Source organism: Varanus komodoensis, unplaced genomic scaffold, assembly GCF_004798865.1.
Source record: "Varanus komodoensis strain SLA01 unplaced genomic scaffold, ASM479886v1 scaffold80, whole genome shotgun sequence".
NCBI lineage: Eukaryota > Metazoa > Chordata > Lepidosauria > Squamata > Varanidae > Varanus > Varanus komodoensis.
Window position 1 is genome coordinate 285143 of NW_025336482.1, and position 16263 is coordinate 301405.

At 48.3% G+C, this 16263-nt stretch overlaps 1 protein-coding gene across 10 annotated transcripts in view; it reads right to left on the reverse strand.

Moving 5' to 3' along the window:
• Window positions 1-16263, reverse strand: part of GATAD2A (GATA zinc finger domain containing 2A) — a 51621-nt gene that overhangs the window by 9147 nt on the left and 26211 nt on the right. For all 10 annotated transcript variants that reach the window (XM_044455856.1, XM_044455854.1, XM_044455851.1 and 7 more), the window contains 3 exons: window positions 12719-12996; window positions 2496-2625; window positions 1509-1640 (listed from right to left, as the gene is read on the reverse strand). In XM_044455856.1, the coding sequence (XP_044311791.1) occupies window positions 1509-1640; window positions 2496-2625; window positions 12719-12987 (531 nt within the window). In that variant the 5' untranslated portion in view covers window positions 12988-12996. Of the gene's footprint in view, window positions 1-1508; window positions 1641-2495; window positions 2626-12718; window positions 12997-16263 lie in introns of those variants that run through there.

Below are 16263 nucleotides of genomic sequence, written 5' to 3' on the forward strand. Positions count from 1 at the left end.
ATCCGGCCTCCTGGAATGCCATGATGCCACCCGGGCCTGGTCCTGAGCCACAGAACGACGCTCAGGGTAAGAATCTTGAATCAGCTACAAATGCGTTTTACTAAAAAGGGGGCAAATCTATGGAGGTGTGATCCATTGGTGGTGACACGATGGCCAGCACAGGCACCTCCAAGTTCAAAAGCAGTCTATCTCCTGCCAAATCGGCATCGAAGATAAGGAACACAGGATGACCATGCCTTGATGCCAGGGTACCCATGAGGCATCTGGCCAGCTTGCGAGGAGGAAAGGTCCAATCCAGCAGGGACGGTCCCTGACGTTCCGTTCAGCTGTGCCACAAATTGTGGAATGAGGTTTCCACACCGTGTGACAATGAAAAACATTGTCCAGGCGGCAGAAGGTGCTGTTCCTATTTTGCTGCTGTCCTGGTTGTGATGTTTGTAATTATTTACTGGTTTGCACTGTTCTTAGATTGCTTTTACACATTTTTTTCCTACTGCTCTTGGAACCACATAAGATGTTTAGATTGTTGTTAGTTGCGAAGTCGCATCAGACCCATCACAACCCCACGGACAACACTCTTCCAGGTCCTTCTGTCCTCCACCATCCCCCAGAGTCCACCTAAGCTCACACCAACTGCTTCAGGGACTCCCTCCAGCCACCTCAGCCTCTGCCGCCCCCTTCTTCTTTTGCCCACAATTGTTCCCAGGATTGATGTTTAGCTAGTACGTGGTTTAAAAGTTGTGTGTGTGTGTGTAGAATTAGTATGTAATTGGGTTGTTCTAAGGGCTGTTGCTTGATCTCATGCAGTTCATTTTGGTTTTTCCTTTTTTACCACCCCAAAGGTATTTTGCTCAGATGTTCTATGTCAGCTTCTCAAGCTACATGCTTCTCTGCTGCCTTTCAGGAATCAGCTGATAACGTTTTTTAAAATCTTGCAAAATGCAATATCCAGGGAATGAGAAAAGCCCCTTAGGCCTTCAGTGTGGCTCAGCTGGTGGTTGACTGTCTGGAGTGAAACTCAACCCCTTTCACCCCCTTTAATGTTTCGCTCGCTACTTGCTTTGCTTCTCTTCCAAGGTTTTCAAGCTACACCACAAAACAATCTTTCTCTGTGTTTAAAATAATTTCAGATTTTCCAGCAGCTCAGATATTTGTCTTCTGTTGCTGCTTTTACTGCCTTACTTCTTCCAAGGATGCAATCGGCTTTATTGTGTCTGTTCTTGTGACATATGTCACTCTGAGAGCTTCATAAACTTAATCAATTTAAACAACATACACTATTATGTCACAACAGCAAATGCTACTAGACGGATTTATTTAACAGCCGGAGATAACAAGGATGTTTTTCAAGACTGCTTAAATGCAAGCTCTCGGGTAGCGATTCCAAAGGGCAGCGCCTCCTCCGTGGTGGCCCCATATCTGAGCAGAGTCTAGTCAGGGTTTAGCTGGGAACCTGTGTCAAGATTCACCTGCCTGAGTGGCAGGTTATAAATGGCGCTTAGACATACCTTTTGAGCTGTCGTCTCCTTTTGTATCTGACTTTGTCGTAGCTTTTTCAGCAGCACGAGTTTGGCTTCTTCTAACCGCAGCTCTTCCTTGAGCTGTTTGATCATTCGCTCCCGCTCTTCGGGGCTGCTTTTCTGCAAGGGTGGGAAGAAAGGGCGACCAAAATTACGTTTCAGCTGGGCAAGGAGGGCTTGGGGGAGTTTGGGGGAGCAGTTTTAAAGGCAAAGAGGGAGAAAAAGAGAGAGGGAGTTGCATAGCTCTGGAGAACCTTACCCATTCCATCTTTGAGCTCTCAGGCCTCGTTCCAGCGATAAGTGTCCCCAAGGGCAAAAGGAGGAGGACCAAAATATTCACGTCCTTTTGATTTAAAGCTTGAATAACCAATAACTAAGGTCTGGGATAGGCACTTCAGCCTTTTTGGAATGGGGGAAAAAACTGCACGGAAGCCAGAAACCTGCCAGACAATTGTTGGTTCTGGGAGAGGGGTCGTACCCTTTGGGGAAGTCCAGAAAGTTAGGCCAGGATGCCCAGAAGACTGCACTAACACCCTGGTTTAAGCTTCTGCAACTATTCTGTGGATCGGAGGCAGCGAGAGAATGCTCTCGCATCGCTCGCTCAGGCTGTGGCTACAGACAAAAAGGGCAGCCAGGGTGGGGTCTTTCAGCAGCTCCGCTCTAGAAGCTGCAGAGCGTGGCATCTACATCAAGATCAAGGCAGAACAGTGGGGCAGGCAGGACTGTGAGCAGGAAGGGTCTGTGCTGCATGCAGGAGGGGACGGGAAGCCAGCAAAGACGCTCGAGGAAAAGCATCACACGGCTGGAGCCACGCGAGGGCCGAGCCCTCCTAGGAACAAGGTTTGGGGGCAAAGAACACAGGGCAGAGTGCAAAGAGGGGATGAAGAAATCAAGGCAGGGAATGGCCGGAGCTTTAGCTGCGTCCAGGCCCACACGCCGAGGAGAGAGACGCAGCCGTTCCTTTGTGGGACTCACCATCAGCACTTCTGCACTGGTCTCTTTTAACGCTATTTTCGTCAACCCGTTCATTCTCGGGCTTGATGGCTCGTTGTCTGATAGTACTATCACGTCGGGAGACGGAACTCTCCTCTCCCGCTTTGCATCACTGGAGGCATGGCCCAGAAAGGGAGGGGGGTAGAAAACAGAACTGTTTTAAGAAGGAAAACTAATAAATCACAGAATGACCCACTCTCAGAATGCTCATGTTTACTTTCAGGGCCCTGCCTGAAGCTTTACAGCAACGTATAAACAAGCTCCCATATTCAGGATTCTAGTCCTTATGAAGGCAAAGAGTATGGACAAATGCCAGCTCCAAACTCAGATTCCGAAGCTGTATACTCGAATAGAATTCCCAGTCATTGAGGGCCTTAATGACCCAGAGAAAAGCACAGCCTTTCCAAACAGTGTTCTGTCTGGTGTGCCATACCACAACTCCTATCATTCCTGGCAGGTTGAGGATGATGAGAGTTGCATCACAACACTGACTGGGGAAGGCTGGGATAGCTCTTTGTCCTTCCCCCTGCCTAGGCAACCAGAATAAAATTAAGCCAAGTTGTACATGAATTGTATGAAGAATGCCGATGTCTTGCTTGTACACAGGGGAAACGATTCAGCTCTTTGAGGCACAGAACTGGGATTCCCTAGGTAGAGAGAATCTCTTTTTAAAAAGGTAAGAAAGCAGCAGACATGTTCAGGGGGGAGGGGACTTTCCCATGCAGGTAATGGTATAGATGGGACCTCCCAGGAAAGGCACCCAAGAACAACTTCTATCCCAGAGGAAATTTTTTGAGAATTTAAGGAGGATGTGCTTGTGAGAAGGCAGTCATACTTTGCTGATTCTATAGAGGGCACCCTAATACAAGCAATGCCAGCTCTGAACTTTAATAATAATAATAAAAAGCCCCAAATTCAGACACAAAGGCACAAAAGGAGGCTGGGGAATAAGGGTCATTACCTGATCCCCCTTCCCCACTTCTTAACAAAACACTAGAATGGACAGAATTCACAAAAGGTGCTCCTACAACTGAGATTGGTTTGTGTAAAAATGATTTTGTCTCAAGCAAGTCCCCTGCAAAAATTCACTTATTCCTCTCTTTCTTTCTTTTTTAAATAGAGAACTTAAACTGCAGTTAAACAATTCAGTTGTTTAACGTAACTGCAGTTAACCATTCATAAAAAATGTCATGCTTCTAGAGACCAACTCTGGCTCTGTATTGCACTGAGCAAATCTGAGAGGAAAACATCCAAACACCATTAAAATGAGCTTTTATGGGCTGCCCAAACACCACCACCTTTCAGAAAGCCTGCTTTCCTTTCTTTCGCGCTACCAATAAATTTTGCCACATGCCAGCTGTTTGTTCTCCACCAAACCCACAACCAACATCTGGGCTCCAAACATAAAAAGCATTTCCGGTGCTTATTAATTTATTTCATTTCTATGGCACCCACAAGCCCAAAACGGTGGTTCACAGATGTTTGGGCCCACAGCTCCCATCAGCCCCTACGTCATCAAAGCCAATGGTGAGGGATCATGGGAAATGTAGGCCAGACATCTGAAGGGTGCCATTATCCACCTGGCTGGCACGGAAAGACCTCTGGTCCTGAATAAGTGTCCACATCATGGGAGGTTGGAGAAAACACACCTGGCCACCCAGGAGTCTTGGGATGAAAACTCCCATAATGCCTCTGGGAGGGGAGGCATGACGATTCGGACCCCTGGGGCACCCCATCCCTCCTCTGGGATAAAATAACCCATCTCCACCATTCACCATGGCCTCCTGTCCAAGAGGAAACGAGGAAAGATTGCAGCACGAGAAATCGCTGAGCTCAGAAACAGGGCGAGGAAGCGGAGACACGACCAAGGTGTGTAAAAGGCTGCCAGGTGAGGAGAAAGTGGAACGGGATAATTTTTTTCCTCCCCCTCCTACAATACTAGAACCCAGAAGACGACAAGCCAGCAAGCAGATGGGCAGAAGATCCAAGGAAGGGCTTCTGGACACAGTCCAGAGCCCAGTTCAGGGCTGGTCACCCTTTTGGACGGCTTTCAATAAGGACAGGAAAAATTCATGGAAGGTATCCAAAGCTGCTAGTCCTCATGGCTGTAGGATGCCTCCAGTAGCAGAAGCCCAGGTATACCTGTTGCTGGGGAACATGGCAGAAGGCTGCTGCTGTACTCCTATCCTGCTTGTGGGTTTCCCTTTGGGGCAGCTCCATGAACTAAATGGACCTTGGGCCTGATCCGTATCAGGGCTCTTCCCAAGGGGGTGGTACATGAAGGGTGGGACACATGTCCCAATCCCAGAGAAACCCGACCTCAGTGGGCAGATTCAGGCAGGCTGCAGCGCACCACCAAAATGGTCAAGGATGCCCCGGTTTCAAATTTATTTATTTAAGACTTTTGTATACCACCCCATCACTGACGTCTCGGGACGGTTCACAAGAACATCAATAAAATAGGATAAAGAGAAAAAAGTAGCACAGCATCCAATAATAAATATAAAACCACAAATCAAGACAATTAACAATTAAAATAGTGGGAAAATTAAAAGGGTTTCATCCGGCATCAAAAGGAAAAAAATGCTGGTGCCAGGTGAAGCTCTCTGGGAGTGTGTTCTACAGTTGGAGGCCACCACAGAGAAGGCCCTCCTCTGAGTAGCCACCCTCCTGATTTCCTTCAAAGAGTGCTCCTGGAGAAGGACCTCCGGCCCAGATCTCAAGGGGCGGGAGGGCACACAGGAGAGAAGGCGCTCCTTCAGGTATCTGGCCTCTCCAGGGAAGGCCAGCAAAGCCACACAGGTGTTGCTGGTCCGAGTGGATCGGCCTCCTTGCAGATGTGTGCAACTACATCTCCCAGCACCCCCAGGAGGATGGAAGCTGCAATTCCACACATCTGCAGTGGGGCAGCTTGAGGGCGCGCTGGCGGAGAGAAGACTCCGAGCTGCCAGGACTGCCAGCTCGACTTGGGTTACGGCCATCTTCCTGGGCCGGGGCAAAACTCTCTGCACTTTTTAACCCCTGATGCACGCGAGGAGGAAACGAAGCCTGGATTCCCTCATCCATCTGCGAGCTTCCTGTACTCTAACGAGCCCACCCCACAGTGACATGATCCAGCCACGTGACTTTTTTTTTTAATCCCTTCCCACGTCCGTGTAAAAGCTATGGTAACCAGCTGGTCGGAGCCAGTTTCTGGTGACACACTGCTTTCATTTTGTGAAGTGAGCAAACGGGGTGGGAAGAGCACTGGGGGGTGGGACGAGGAAGTACGGGGGCAGCAGGTGCTGTAAGAAAATGGAGCATGTGGAGATGTCCCACAGAGGCAAAGCAGCTGCCTGGAGAACACAGAGGGGGAACCTTTTGCCAAACGGTGGCATCCCGGGGAAGCAGCCCAAGCGCCCAAATGCAGCACCTGTGTCCGTGCATTTCTCTCCCACCCATTTCCGTCCTGTGCACTGCCAGGCTCACGAACAAACTCTTTGTGTCCGTACCAACTTGTCTGAGCTGGCAAGTGGCCCAGCCTTAAGCAAGCTTCCCGGATAGTTTAAGTCTCCCAGGATGGGACAGTAGGGCTTAGTCTTCCAGTGAGCAGAGGGAAACCTGAAACTCCGCAAGTTTTGTGGCGGACTGGCTGGGATTTCTTTTCTTTTTTTTTAATAACAAGTTTTATTCAAAATAACCCTAAAACAAAGGAAAACTAAAAACCACATCAATCATCAGAAAACATCAGACCTGCTGGGTCAGTCCGCACATTTTTTTCTATTTATGGTAACTTAAAAACATATTTAAATCTATACGAAGTCCCATTTCTCTAGCCAATAATAAAAAGAGTCCCAAGTTTGATAGAAATTCCTTTCGACTTGGATGTCTGTTATTTCCTAATAGCAGCAGCATGTAAAGAAGTTCTTCCTTTGATCTTTCCTGGATCCCCCACCAATCAGTATTATTCTGGCATTATGGTGCATTATTTTCACACCTCTGTCCTGTCTCCCTGTATGTGCCTTTTTTCTGAGCTCAGCAATCCCATTTCTTGGCCCCACTCCCCACAGGGGAGCTGCTCGGACCCTCAGATCATGTTCGTTGCTCTGCTCTGCACTTTTCCCAACCCAGCAGTGCCCTTTTCCAGGTAAGGTGGCCAGAACTGAACACCTAAGTGGCTGTACCAGACACCTGTATAAGGGGAATGCAATTTTGGTTTCTTCTGGGAACAGCTCTTCCCAGTCTCTACCTGGCTCCTTCTGCATACAATGCACTTAAATGAAACGGCAATCGCTTCCCTAAATCCTGGATTCAAAATTATTTCACTCTCCCTCAGGCTCTTGGTGCCTCCTGTTTCTCACTAACAGTAAAAGACAAAGCAGGGCAAAGATGTTCCATCTTTGGCTTATTCCTAACCAACTTTGTGGATATAATTAGTTTTTATTATTATTTATTATTTTTTATTTTTTTGATTTATATCCTGGATTTTTCCTACAAAGGGCTCAAGGCAGCTTACATTATCTCTCCTCCTCCATCTTATCCCCACAACAACAACCCTGTACAGATCACCCAAATTCAGGTTTGGTCAACACCAGCCCGGCTGGTGATCACATTTTTTAAACACCAGGCTTTTTGCGCAGCCCACTGTAATTCCTTTCCATTCTCTTTTTTTACATACTAGTAGATTTTATTTTTTAAGTCCTCCATCTGAAGGCTGGAATGGTGCTCTGGGAAACGCAAGTTTCTCTGTCTTTTGCTCAGCACTGGCTCACAAATCCAGAGAAAACCAACTTTGCTACGGACCGTTGAACAAGAAATGCCATAGTTCATCATCAGCATCATCTTTATATCCCACTTTTGATGACTATGGGGTAATTTTCCTTAACTGGGTGCCAATAGATACATCCCTTGCACCCTGATGTCTGTTTGTTGATTTATATCCTGCCTTTTTCCTGAAAAGGGCTCAAGGCAGCTTACATCATTCTCCTCCTCCATCTCATCCCCACAACAACAACCCTGTGAGGTAGGCTGGGCTGAGCATCTGTGCCTGGCCCAAAGCCACCCAGTTGACTCCATGGCTGAGTGGGGACTCGAACCCGGATCACCTGAGTCCCAGTCCCTTGCTCTAACCACTACGCCACACTGACTCTCTGTTTCTGCTTAAGTGTTCCTTCTCCCCAGCTTTTCAGACAACTTGGCACCTTCCAGATGGGCTTGTGTACAATGCCCATCTTCCCCAGCTTGTGGAGGACATTGGGCTGCTGCTGCTTTAAAAGCACACCTCGGGTTGGCCACACTTTCATAAATAAACATCAAAGGCACAAAGGACTAAAATCTTGCTTAAAAAAAATGAAAAAGAAAATAAAGAAACAACCAAGTTTGGAGGCTCCACCCCCTCTTTTTTTGGTTAAATCTTACAATTCAGAAACTGAATTTTATATACAGTACCATATTATGCACAGACTATTTATATCCAAGTGCTCACTTTTCCAGTAAACACTCATAGTCAGATCTTTTGGGGAAACCCTCAAATATTTATGCATCCACTTATCTAAAAAGTTTTATATAAGGCAAATCATTTTTATGCAAGGTTGTTTACCTGATGAGATTGTTTTTAAAACTGTTGGTAATACATAAAAGTAGCTAAACACACTACAATTTAATCAACATCAACAAGTCAAATCTATACAAGAAAAAAGAGTATTGGTTCTTTAAAAGAAACCAGCTGGAACACCTAAGCTTCTAAAGCCTTGTTGTCAACAGTCTGGGAGGAAGCTATGCACACATCCTGTGCTAGGGCATTCTGCAAGGATGCGGCCACCACCGAAAAGCGTGAACCTAACCTCTGAGACCGTGCAGAGGATCAGAGAAAGTTCATACAGGTTCAGGAGGGTTGTTCGCTTAATCTGGCTCCGAGCTGTTTAAAGTGGGCCATTGCCTCTTGTTCACCATGAGCGCCAAATTCCAGTTCGGAGAGATTCTCAGAGGCCTTATGCTGGCGTGGGCTGAGAAATGGGCCCCAAAAAACCAGCTTATGTTCGCTTAAAGCGCTTCTTGCTGATAATGGAGTCTCCAGGGAAACTGAAAACCTGAATCATTTAAATTGGAGGAAAAAAAGCTTTCCAAACTTGTGATCTGCCCACAATAATTTATGACTGCAGGAAAGGGATCGCTTGGTTTTAAGGTCCTTAAACTGGGCAAGAACTTATATTCAGAGCTCTACTGCTCTTGATTGTGAGATGTTGACGAATTTGTCTTGACTAGCTGTTTCTACAGCTCTTTGGCATAAATTCATTCCTGGGAAAGATGTGGTCCCTTGGTTTAGTCATGAGTAAGTTGGGTTGGGGCTCCGGAGATCTGGGATCTAGTCCTCACTCAGCCATGCAAGTCACTGGGAGACTTTGGGCCACTCCTGGACTCTAGGCCTGGTCTACCTCACAGGGTTGTTGTGGTGAGGATAAAATGGGGAACAAGAGAACCTTGCAGGTTGCTTTGTGTTCTGCACAAGAGAAAAAAGGCAGGGTATAGATCTGATGCAATAAACACACACACACACACACACACACACAAACACACGGCAATCCCCAAAGTGCTGAATTTCTGAGGCTGGCATACATGGATGGAGGATTTCTCAAAAAGAAGTTTTATTAAGGGTGAAGGGCAAAGAGAGAACATGCAGTGGTGGCGGTGAAGTGAAGTTACTCCCAAACAGGAAGAGAAAAATGTCCCCTTTGCCAAAAAGAGAAAGGAAGGAAGGCAGGCAGGCAGGAAGAAAGGAAGAAAGGAAGAAAGGGAGGCAGGAGTGGAGAATCTCACACGTGCTAAAATTGCCTTCAGGGTGGGGTGGAACATGCATATACACCTCCTCAGCACAACCTGCATTCCCAGATGAGCCGGTTGGCCAGGGATTCCCATCTTCCACCCCAAAGAGATATTTTAAATTTGGCATGGCCCAGAGACCGGGCTGCTAACACCAAATATCTCAGGTGGCAAGATGACAGAGAACTGCAAAGAACCCCCCTGCCCAGCTCTCATTTAAAAACCACGATACAACAACAATCCATAGTTTGGAGACAAACTACTTGCCCCCTTGAGTATGGTGGAGTTCTTCGTTGTCTGAACTCCAAATTCACCAGCCTTCTGCAACCAGGTGCCTTCCCCACAGACGCTGTGGACTGCAAAGCCCAGAATTCTTGAGCAAGAAACATGCCAGGCTGGGGCTGATGGGAGGCGAAATCCGAAACATTTGGAGAATATCAGGCTGGAAAGGGTTGATCAGGAGACGACCCTGAGCTAGAGGTCTGCTCCGCTCCACAATCTGCTGTGAAACTCTATGGCACGCTTTGCAGTAGGACCTGTACCCACCACTGCAAAACTTACTTCGGATGCCCAGACCAAGAAAACCAGACTTTCCCACCCAGCAGATGGTTTTGGACACTGGTTAGTCGAGAAACGAGGGCATGCCTAGCTGGTTTGTCCGTAAGAGCTGATATTCTGGGCAGCCTTCCTCCAAAGAAGGATATCCCCATCCTGCCAGAGGATTCTCTTTGTACGGTCCTAGTTTGGGTTGACATTGGTTTGTTGCTGCCTGAGCCATAAGCTGCTTTCCGGAGGAAGCAGCAAACCTGGACTTGCTCCCCCGATTTCTGCTTTGTTGCTCTCTTGCCCATGTTTGCCAGCTTTCAGGGTAACTTTAATGGCAGCTACCTCTGGTTCCAGGAGTGCAAACAAGCCAGGGATAAGCCACAGTTCTCGGGTTCAGACATCAGGACAAATCATTGTCCAAACAAGCCACGTTTCTTAAGCAACTATAAACCATGGTTTCTATTTGCAGTGTGCGGCTCGTTAGCAAACTGTAATGTGTTTGTGAGGATGCGTCTGGACACAGTGGGAAACCAGGTTTTGGCAAACCAGATAAGGTTTCATGTGACATGTCTATCCTTTTCGGATCTGTCCAAAAAAACCATCAGCACTGGACCATACTCCTGCATTGACTGAGGCCAATACATGTTGTTTGGGAATGATTGGAACTGTAGTCCAACCCATCTGGAGGATTCCAGATTCAGCAAGTTTAAATTGTGCATTTATTTTGGGTAAATGGATATACTTCACATATTTCTTTGCATACAAAAAGATTCTATGATGCTTAACATTTAAAAAAAAACTGAAAAGACATGCCTAATCAGCACTAATTAGATCCTGAATGACTCTCTAACAGGACAGATGTCAATCGCCCTGTAATTCAAGGAATATCTGCAGCATTCATGTTGCTCTCTTACGGCAGTTTGGGAAGCTGCATCATTACGATTCTGGAAATTATGACCCTCTTCTTGGACAACCTCCTCCCCTCTGTCCCCAAAGTATGTTTTTCCTGAGCTCCCGGGCGGAATGTGGGACAGATGAAATAAAAGCTGAACCTTCTCTAACGACGCTTCAGGTCTTGGGTTTCCAATCTCTATTTCAAGGAGGGGTGGCAAGAAATGCAAGAGCGTTGGAAAAGTGGAAAGTGACGTTCTGGAGACTCGGATGGACACATGCATGTGTGTATGCAAGACAACTGGGAGCTGAGGAGCTTTTGCAAGCCAGATTGCATATCATTATGGATCTAAACATGAAAAGCGACACAACCCAAGAGGAAGCTCAGCATGTCGCGCTCCGCTCTGCCAGGAACCGACTTTCAATTAAGTCCATTACAAATTGGGCCATCCTAGCAAGCTCAGGTATCATGGGTCAGCAAGCAGGCCAGGACCCATGTGCCCCAGCAGCATCCATAGGGGCTGAGGCCTTGCTGCCCTTCCCTCCTCATACCCACCACCCCTTGGGGTCTGTGGATGGCTGGATAACGGGGTGCTACCACGGCCGCCGTTGTGGATTTGGGTACAGAAGAAAGGCCACTCACCCCTAAATGTTGTGAACGGAGGGGATTAGGAAAGCCTTTGGTGGGACCTTCCTAGAAAGCTGCTGTTGATGCTAGACAACCCGAGTGGGGAGAGGCTGGTCCAAATTCTTACTCCTCTATAAAGCTCACGGGAGAACTTGCCTAACCCTTACAGACTGTAAACTGCCTTTTGCACATCCTCCCCGCACCTTTTCCTTCTGCGTTGTGCCTTTTAGGAACACAAGAATGTTGCTTTCTCCTTGCAAAGCCGGGCTGCAAAACACTCCATGGATGGGCTCTTACCGAGCCAGGCAGGGTGCCCCCAACAGACAGACAAGGTCGCAGTGGGGTTCCCCCTTCCCCGGTCAGCTCCCTCTCTATGCTCTCTCCTTCGCCACTGCTTCGTGTCTGGTGCCTCACGAAAGCACAATTGCCTTTAATTTCCTCACTCTGGGGCAGTCCTTCAGAAGCGTGCACTTCCGGCTATCAAGAAAGTGCAGTGTTGCCCTGCTCCATCTTCTGTTTCGGCTGTTTCAACAAGATACGCTGCAAGACTGCTCAATGGGCAACTTCTGCACAGTACTGGCTAAATGGAAGTGTGAACGTGTGCACAGGCAAAGAGCTAACGACGTGGCACCTCTGGTGAAGGACCTAGCTAGCCCACGGCCAGCAAGGCTAAGCAGCCACGGAGAGCCTCTTCTCGCATGAATCTGTCCAATCCCTTTTTAATGCCATCCAGATCGGTGGCCATAACCCCTTCCCGTGGCAGCAAATTTTGTGGTTTAACTATACGCTGTGTAAAGAAGACCTTCCTTTCATCTCTCTTAAACCTCTTTACCCATCAGCTTCATGGGATGACCCTGGGTTCAAGAGTCATGGAAGAGAGAGCGAGCGAGCAAGAAGCCTCTTCTCCACTTTCTCTTATTTTAAATACCTCTCTCCTGTCCTGCCTTCCTCGCCATTTTATTAAGCAGAACAGCCCCGTTACTGAAGACACCTCTTGCAGGAGCTTTGCTCCAGAATCATTTTCACTGCTCTTTTTCCAAATCGAGGTTCGAAGTTTGGGAACCTATTGTCACCGAGTGGCTGTAAGCACAAAATTATCACATTTGCTCTGGGAGTTTAATGGAGGCATCCTTCTGGCCACTGATGTGAAACTAGTTTGAGTCCTTGGAGCAATTCTCACGACAATTAAGTTCGCACGTCTAAAGCAGTGTAAAAGTCGGCACTGCCTCATGTGGCAGGGAGTTCCACTGACCACCAGGACAAGGAACTGCTTCCTGCTGCCATTTTCTGTTGCCATCTGGAAGGCAATCCATCCATTTCTTAAAAGTGAGCAGTGACCTACCTTTTCGAGGTACTCATGTCCACCGGCTCATCTCCTGTTGGTAAATCCACTTTGATGGCAGCTTTCATCTCAGCGCCTTTTAATAATCCTTGGACTCTCCCGGAACCAGAGTCCGTCTTTATCTTAAGGTCTCCCCCTTCAGCATTGGCCTCGGAGGCCCCCAAGAGTCCCTTATCTAGCTTCATCTTTTTACAGTCCACGTCGTTTTGGGTGACCTCCCGTTCAAGCGCTCGCTTCTGACTTCGCGTCCTGCAAGCTTCTTCCGTCATTATGGTGCTCTGGAGAAGTAAGGTGAGAAACAGAAGAAGGCATAAGCTATTTGGGCACCAGGCATCGCACGATAGCAAGTTTCAGCACCACCGGCTCAAGGAGATCACGTTCTCATGCACAAGCGACCCAAACTTCTCCTTTCCCCAGGAACAGAACCATGCCAAGACAGAACTCTTTGGAAAAAGCTAGCACAAGTCAGCAGCTCTCCCCAAAGCAACCTGCTTGCGCTCTTGGGCAGGACACCGGGGTACTTCCCTTAAAATCCCAGCTGAGGTGCTCCAAGCACCTGTTTCCGGGACAGACACTTCTGAAACCTCTCTGAGAAAGCCCCATGATAGAAGGTGCAGGTGGGCTTCCCTGGGAGGGCGGCTCGGGGCCCATGCCCGTGCCCGCTTCCCCCCGGTCTCTCGCTAAACCAACTGCTGGCCCGGCTGCAGACAGAGCACCCCCCGCCCTGGGCAACCGGCTCGCACAGGAAGTGCTCAGAACTCCTTTGGGGGCAACTGGAAGTCAGGGAGATTTGGTGGGGGGGTGCCCAAAACTTTGCTTGGGGTGCCGGGGGCGGGCGGGCTTTGCCCCCAGAAGGGCTGCTTCTGGGCCCAGCTTGTCCGGCCGTACCTGGCCAGACACAGACGCACACACACATGTCTGGGGGGGTGGGTGGGGGGGGAAAGCGCTGAGTCAGTTTGTGGATGATGACATCACTGCATCTAAACCGTGACCCTTTCCCAGGATTCAGTGGGAGAGACAAAGCCCTTTCCAGAAAACCGGTCTGAACTGGTTCCAGACAACAAACTCCGTGTTGTTAACCCTCGCACAGCTCCGTGCGTGCCGCGACGGAGATGTTCGCGCAGGGTTGCGACTGGCATTCCACCATACCAAGTCCCGGGAGCTGCCCTCTTAAAGGGGCGGGTGCACAGGACACCAGCACTACCCCCCCCACAAAGCTTTGGAGCAAAGTCCAGGAGGCAACCCAAGGAGGGAAGGGTTGGACGGGACAGATGGGCCCAGCTGGGGAGGGGGAAGGCGGGGGGGGGGCGGGGGGAGGCGGGAAGCACCAAAAAGGGAAAGAGAAAAGTTGGTGAGAACCATGCATTGTGGGGACGGAGTTGGAGAAAATGATTTTGGCAGATCAAAATCTCTGGAATTTGCATGAGAAAGCGGCAAAAAAGGAGGCCGGTGAGAAGGGCAAGGATGCAAGCCCCCCCCCCCACAAAGTTCGATCACGCTTGCTGAGAACGGCTTCCACTTAAACAGGAAAGCAAAGTGAGGTTTCGGAGCAGTGCTTGTCCTGTAGGAATTTCAGGCCCCTTGTCCAAAGAAAGAGCAGCGGTCCCAGCCGGGAGAGGCCTCTGCTGAGCTAGTGGAAGAATCAAACCACGTCCTTCAAAAGGATCCATGTGTGGAGCAATGTAGCCTGAAAGCATGAGGTCTAGAAAGCTGCTTTTCCACCTGCACCGGGGATACTCCGGTGTTACTCCAGCAGGACTCATACCCTGCAGGTGGGAGATGCGGACAAGCCCGGTGGAGTTACAGCAGGCATCCCCGCTGTGGAAGTCGCTCTGGTTTCCTTCTTCATTTCCTAATTATTTCCTAAATGATCGAGTTGCTCTAGACCCCTAACCACTTCAGCCGCCTTTTCCTGCACTGTTTCTTTCTGGAAATTATTTATCTATCAATAATATTGATAGTCTATCTTCCTTCCTGCAAAGTTCCTATGCATTTCATGCTCATTACAATAACAACACTCCTCTGCGGTAGGGTAAGCCAAGAGGCCACGATGCTCCCAAAGTTATCCAGCAAGTTCTTGTCTGAGTGGAGTTTACAAGCCGAATTTCTCAAGTTTCCGTCAATCCCTACACCTCAGCTATTGTCTATTCCCTAAGGAATTGACTCATTCTACAAGTCTCTGAATCCACAGTTTTTAGCCCCAACCGCAGTGCTGGCGGGAAAATGTGTGCATTTTTTAGGGGCAGGGGAAGAAAACCTTGGTGGGGACCAAGAAGAGTGTTTGGAACACATGGACTGGTAGCAGTTGCTCTGGCTTTCAGGCGAATACTCTTAACACAGAGCTATGGTGCTCTCTTTACAAATAAAATAAGATCCCAGTCCTCATGATCCTTAATGCAGGGCTAATTTAGCGAGGGTTACTCTGTAAGCAGTACACAGACCAGCACTTCATAATGTTCGAGGGAGGGCTTTCCCAGTCGAATCTGGAGTTCCTAGGAATTCAATTCAGAATCCTTCGCATGCATGCGCTCCACCCACCCTGCCATAGTCTTTAGGTCATGCATTTAAAGCAGGAAATGCATGGATGTAATAAGGGCAATGGGATCTCACTGTGTAGCACTTTAATTAATTAGTGTATATCTCTCCCATTCAGTGGCCCAGTGCTAATACCTGGGAACAAACCCAGGCGGAAGCACTGGACCGAAGGCCCAAGACAGATGCAACCTTTCCAGAAGGAACCAAGATTCAGTTCCAAGCCAGTTCTTTCTGGACTCTTCCTTAGTAAGCCATCCTGAGGCTATGCAAAGGACAGGATAGAAATGGTTTAAATAAAATAAAATAAAATAAAATAAAATAAAATAAAATAAAATAAAATAAATCCATTTTAAAAACCAAACAGAGGCCGAGTTTTGTTGAGCCACGCAAGTTATGAGCAAAGAGAACCTGAATCTAAATGAGGTCAAGGCGCCCGCTCGCTCCGCTGATTGTGTGAGAACTTATCCGCGCCGAACAGAATCCCGCCGGTTCTGAAAATGCTGGGGTCAAACAGCTATTATGTGTGCTCAGAGGCACGGGGCCCTTTGAAATGTCTCGTCTCCTACGCAAGCAGCAAGCCATCACCCGACAAATCTTTACCATGCAAGTCCCGTCTGGATTATGCTCCTGGGCTCACAAGACTTGAGGGAGAATATTGTCCCAGTTTTCCGCTTTTTGCCCAGAGAAGAGAGTTTAAAGAGACTTTTGTCCAAGTCCTTGCTTCTGAAAAGGCTAAAATACACCGCACAGGGAGAGGTCTCCAACCCTTTGGGTCCGTGGGCATACTGGGAATTTTAAGAGTGGCATGGGCGCTCTCACAAAATGGAGGCCGACGGGGTCGAGAAAAAGCTTGCTTATTCATAAAAACAGCAGCGGCAGTGGGGCTTTCCCCCAAAGCAAGTTGTTCAGAGTGAAAGCAAAGTGATTTGGCAGGGGAAAAATAGAAGTGGGATGAGAGGTTCCAACCCTAAAACACGACGCAAGCAGACCAAGATGGCGTCGGAGGGCAG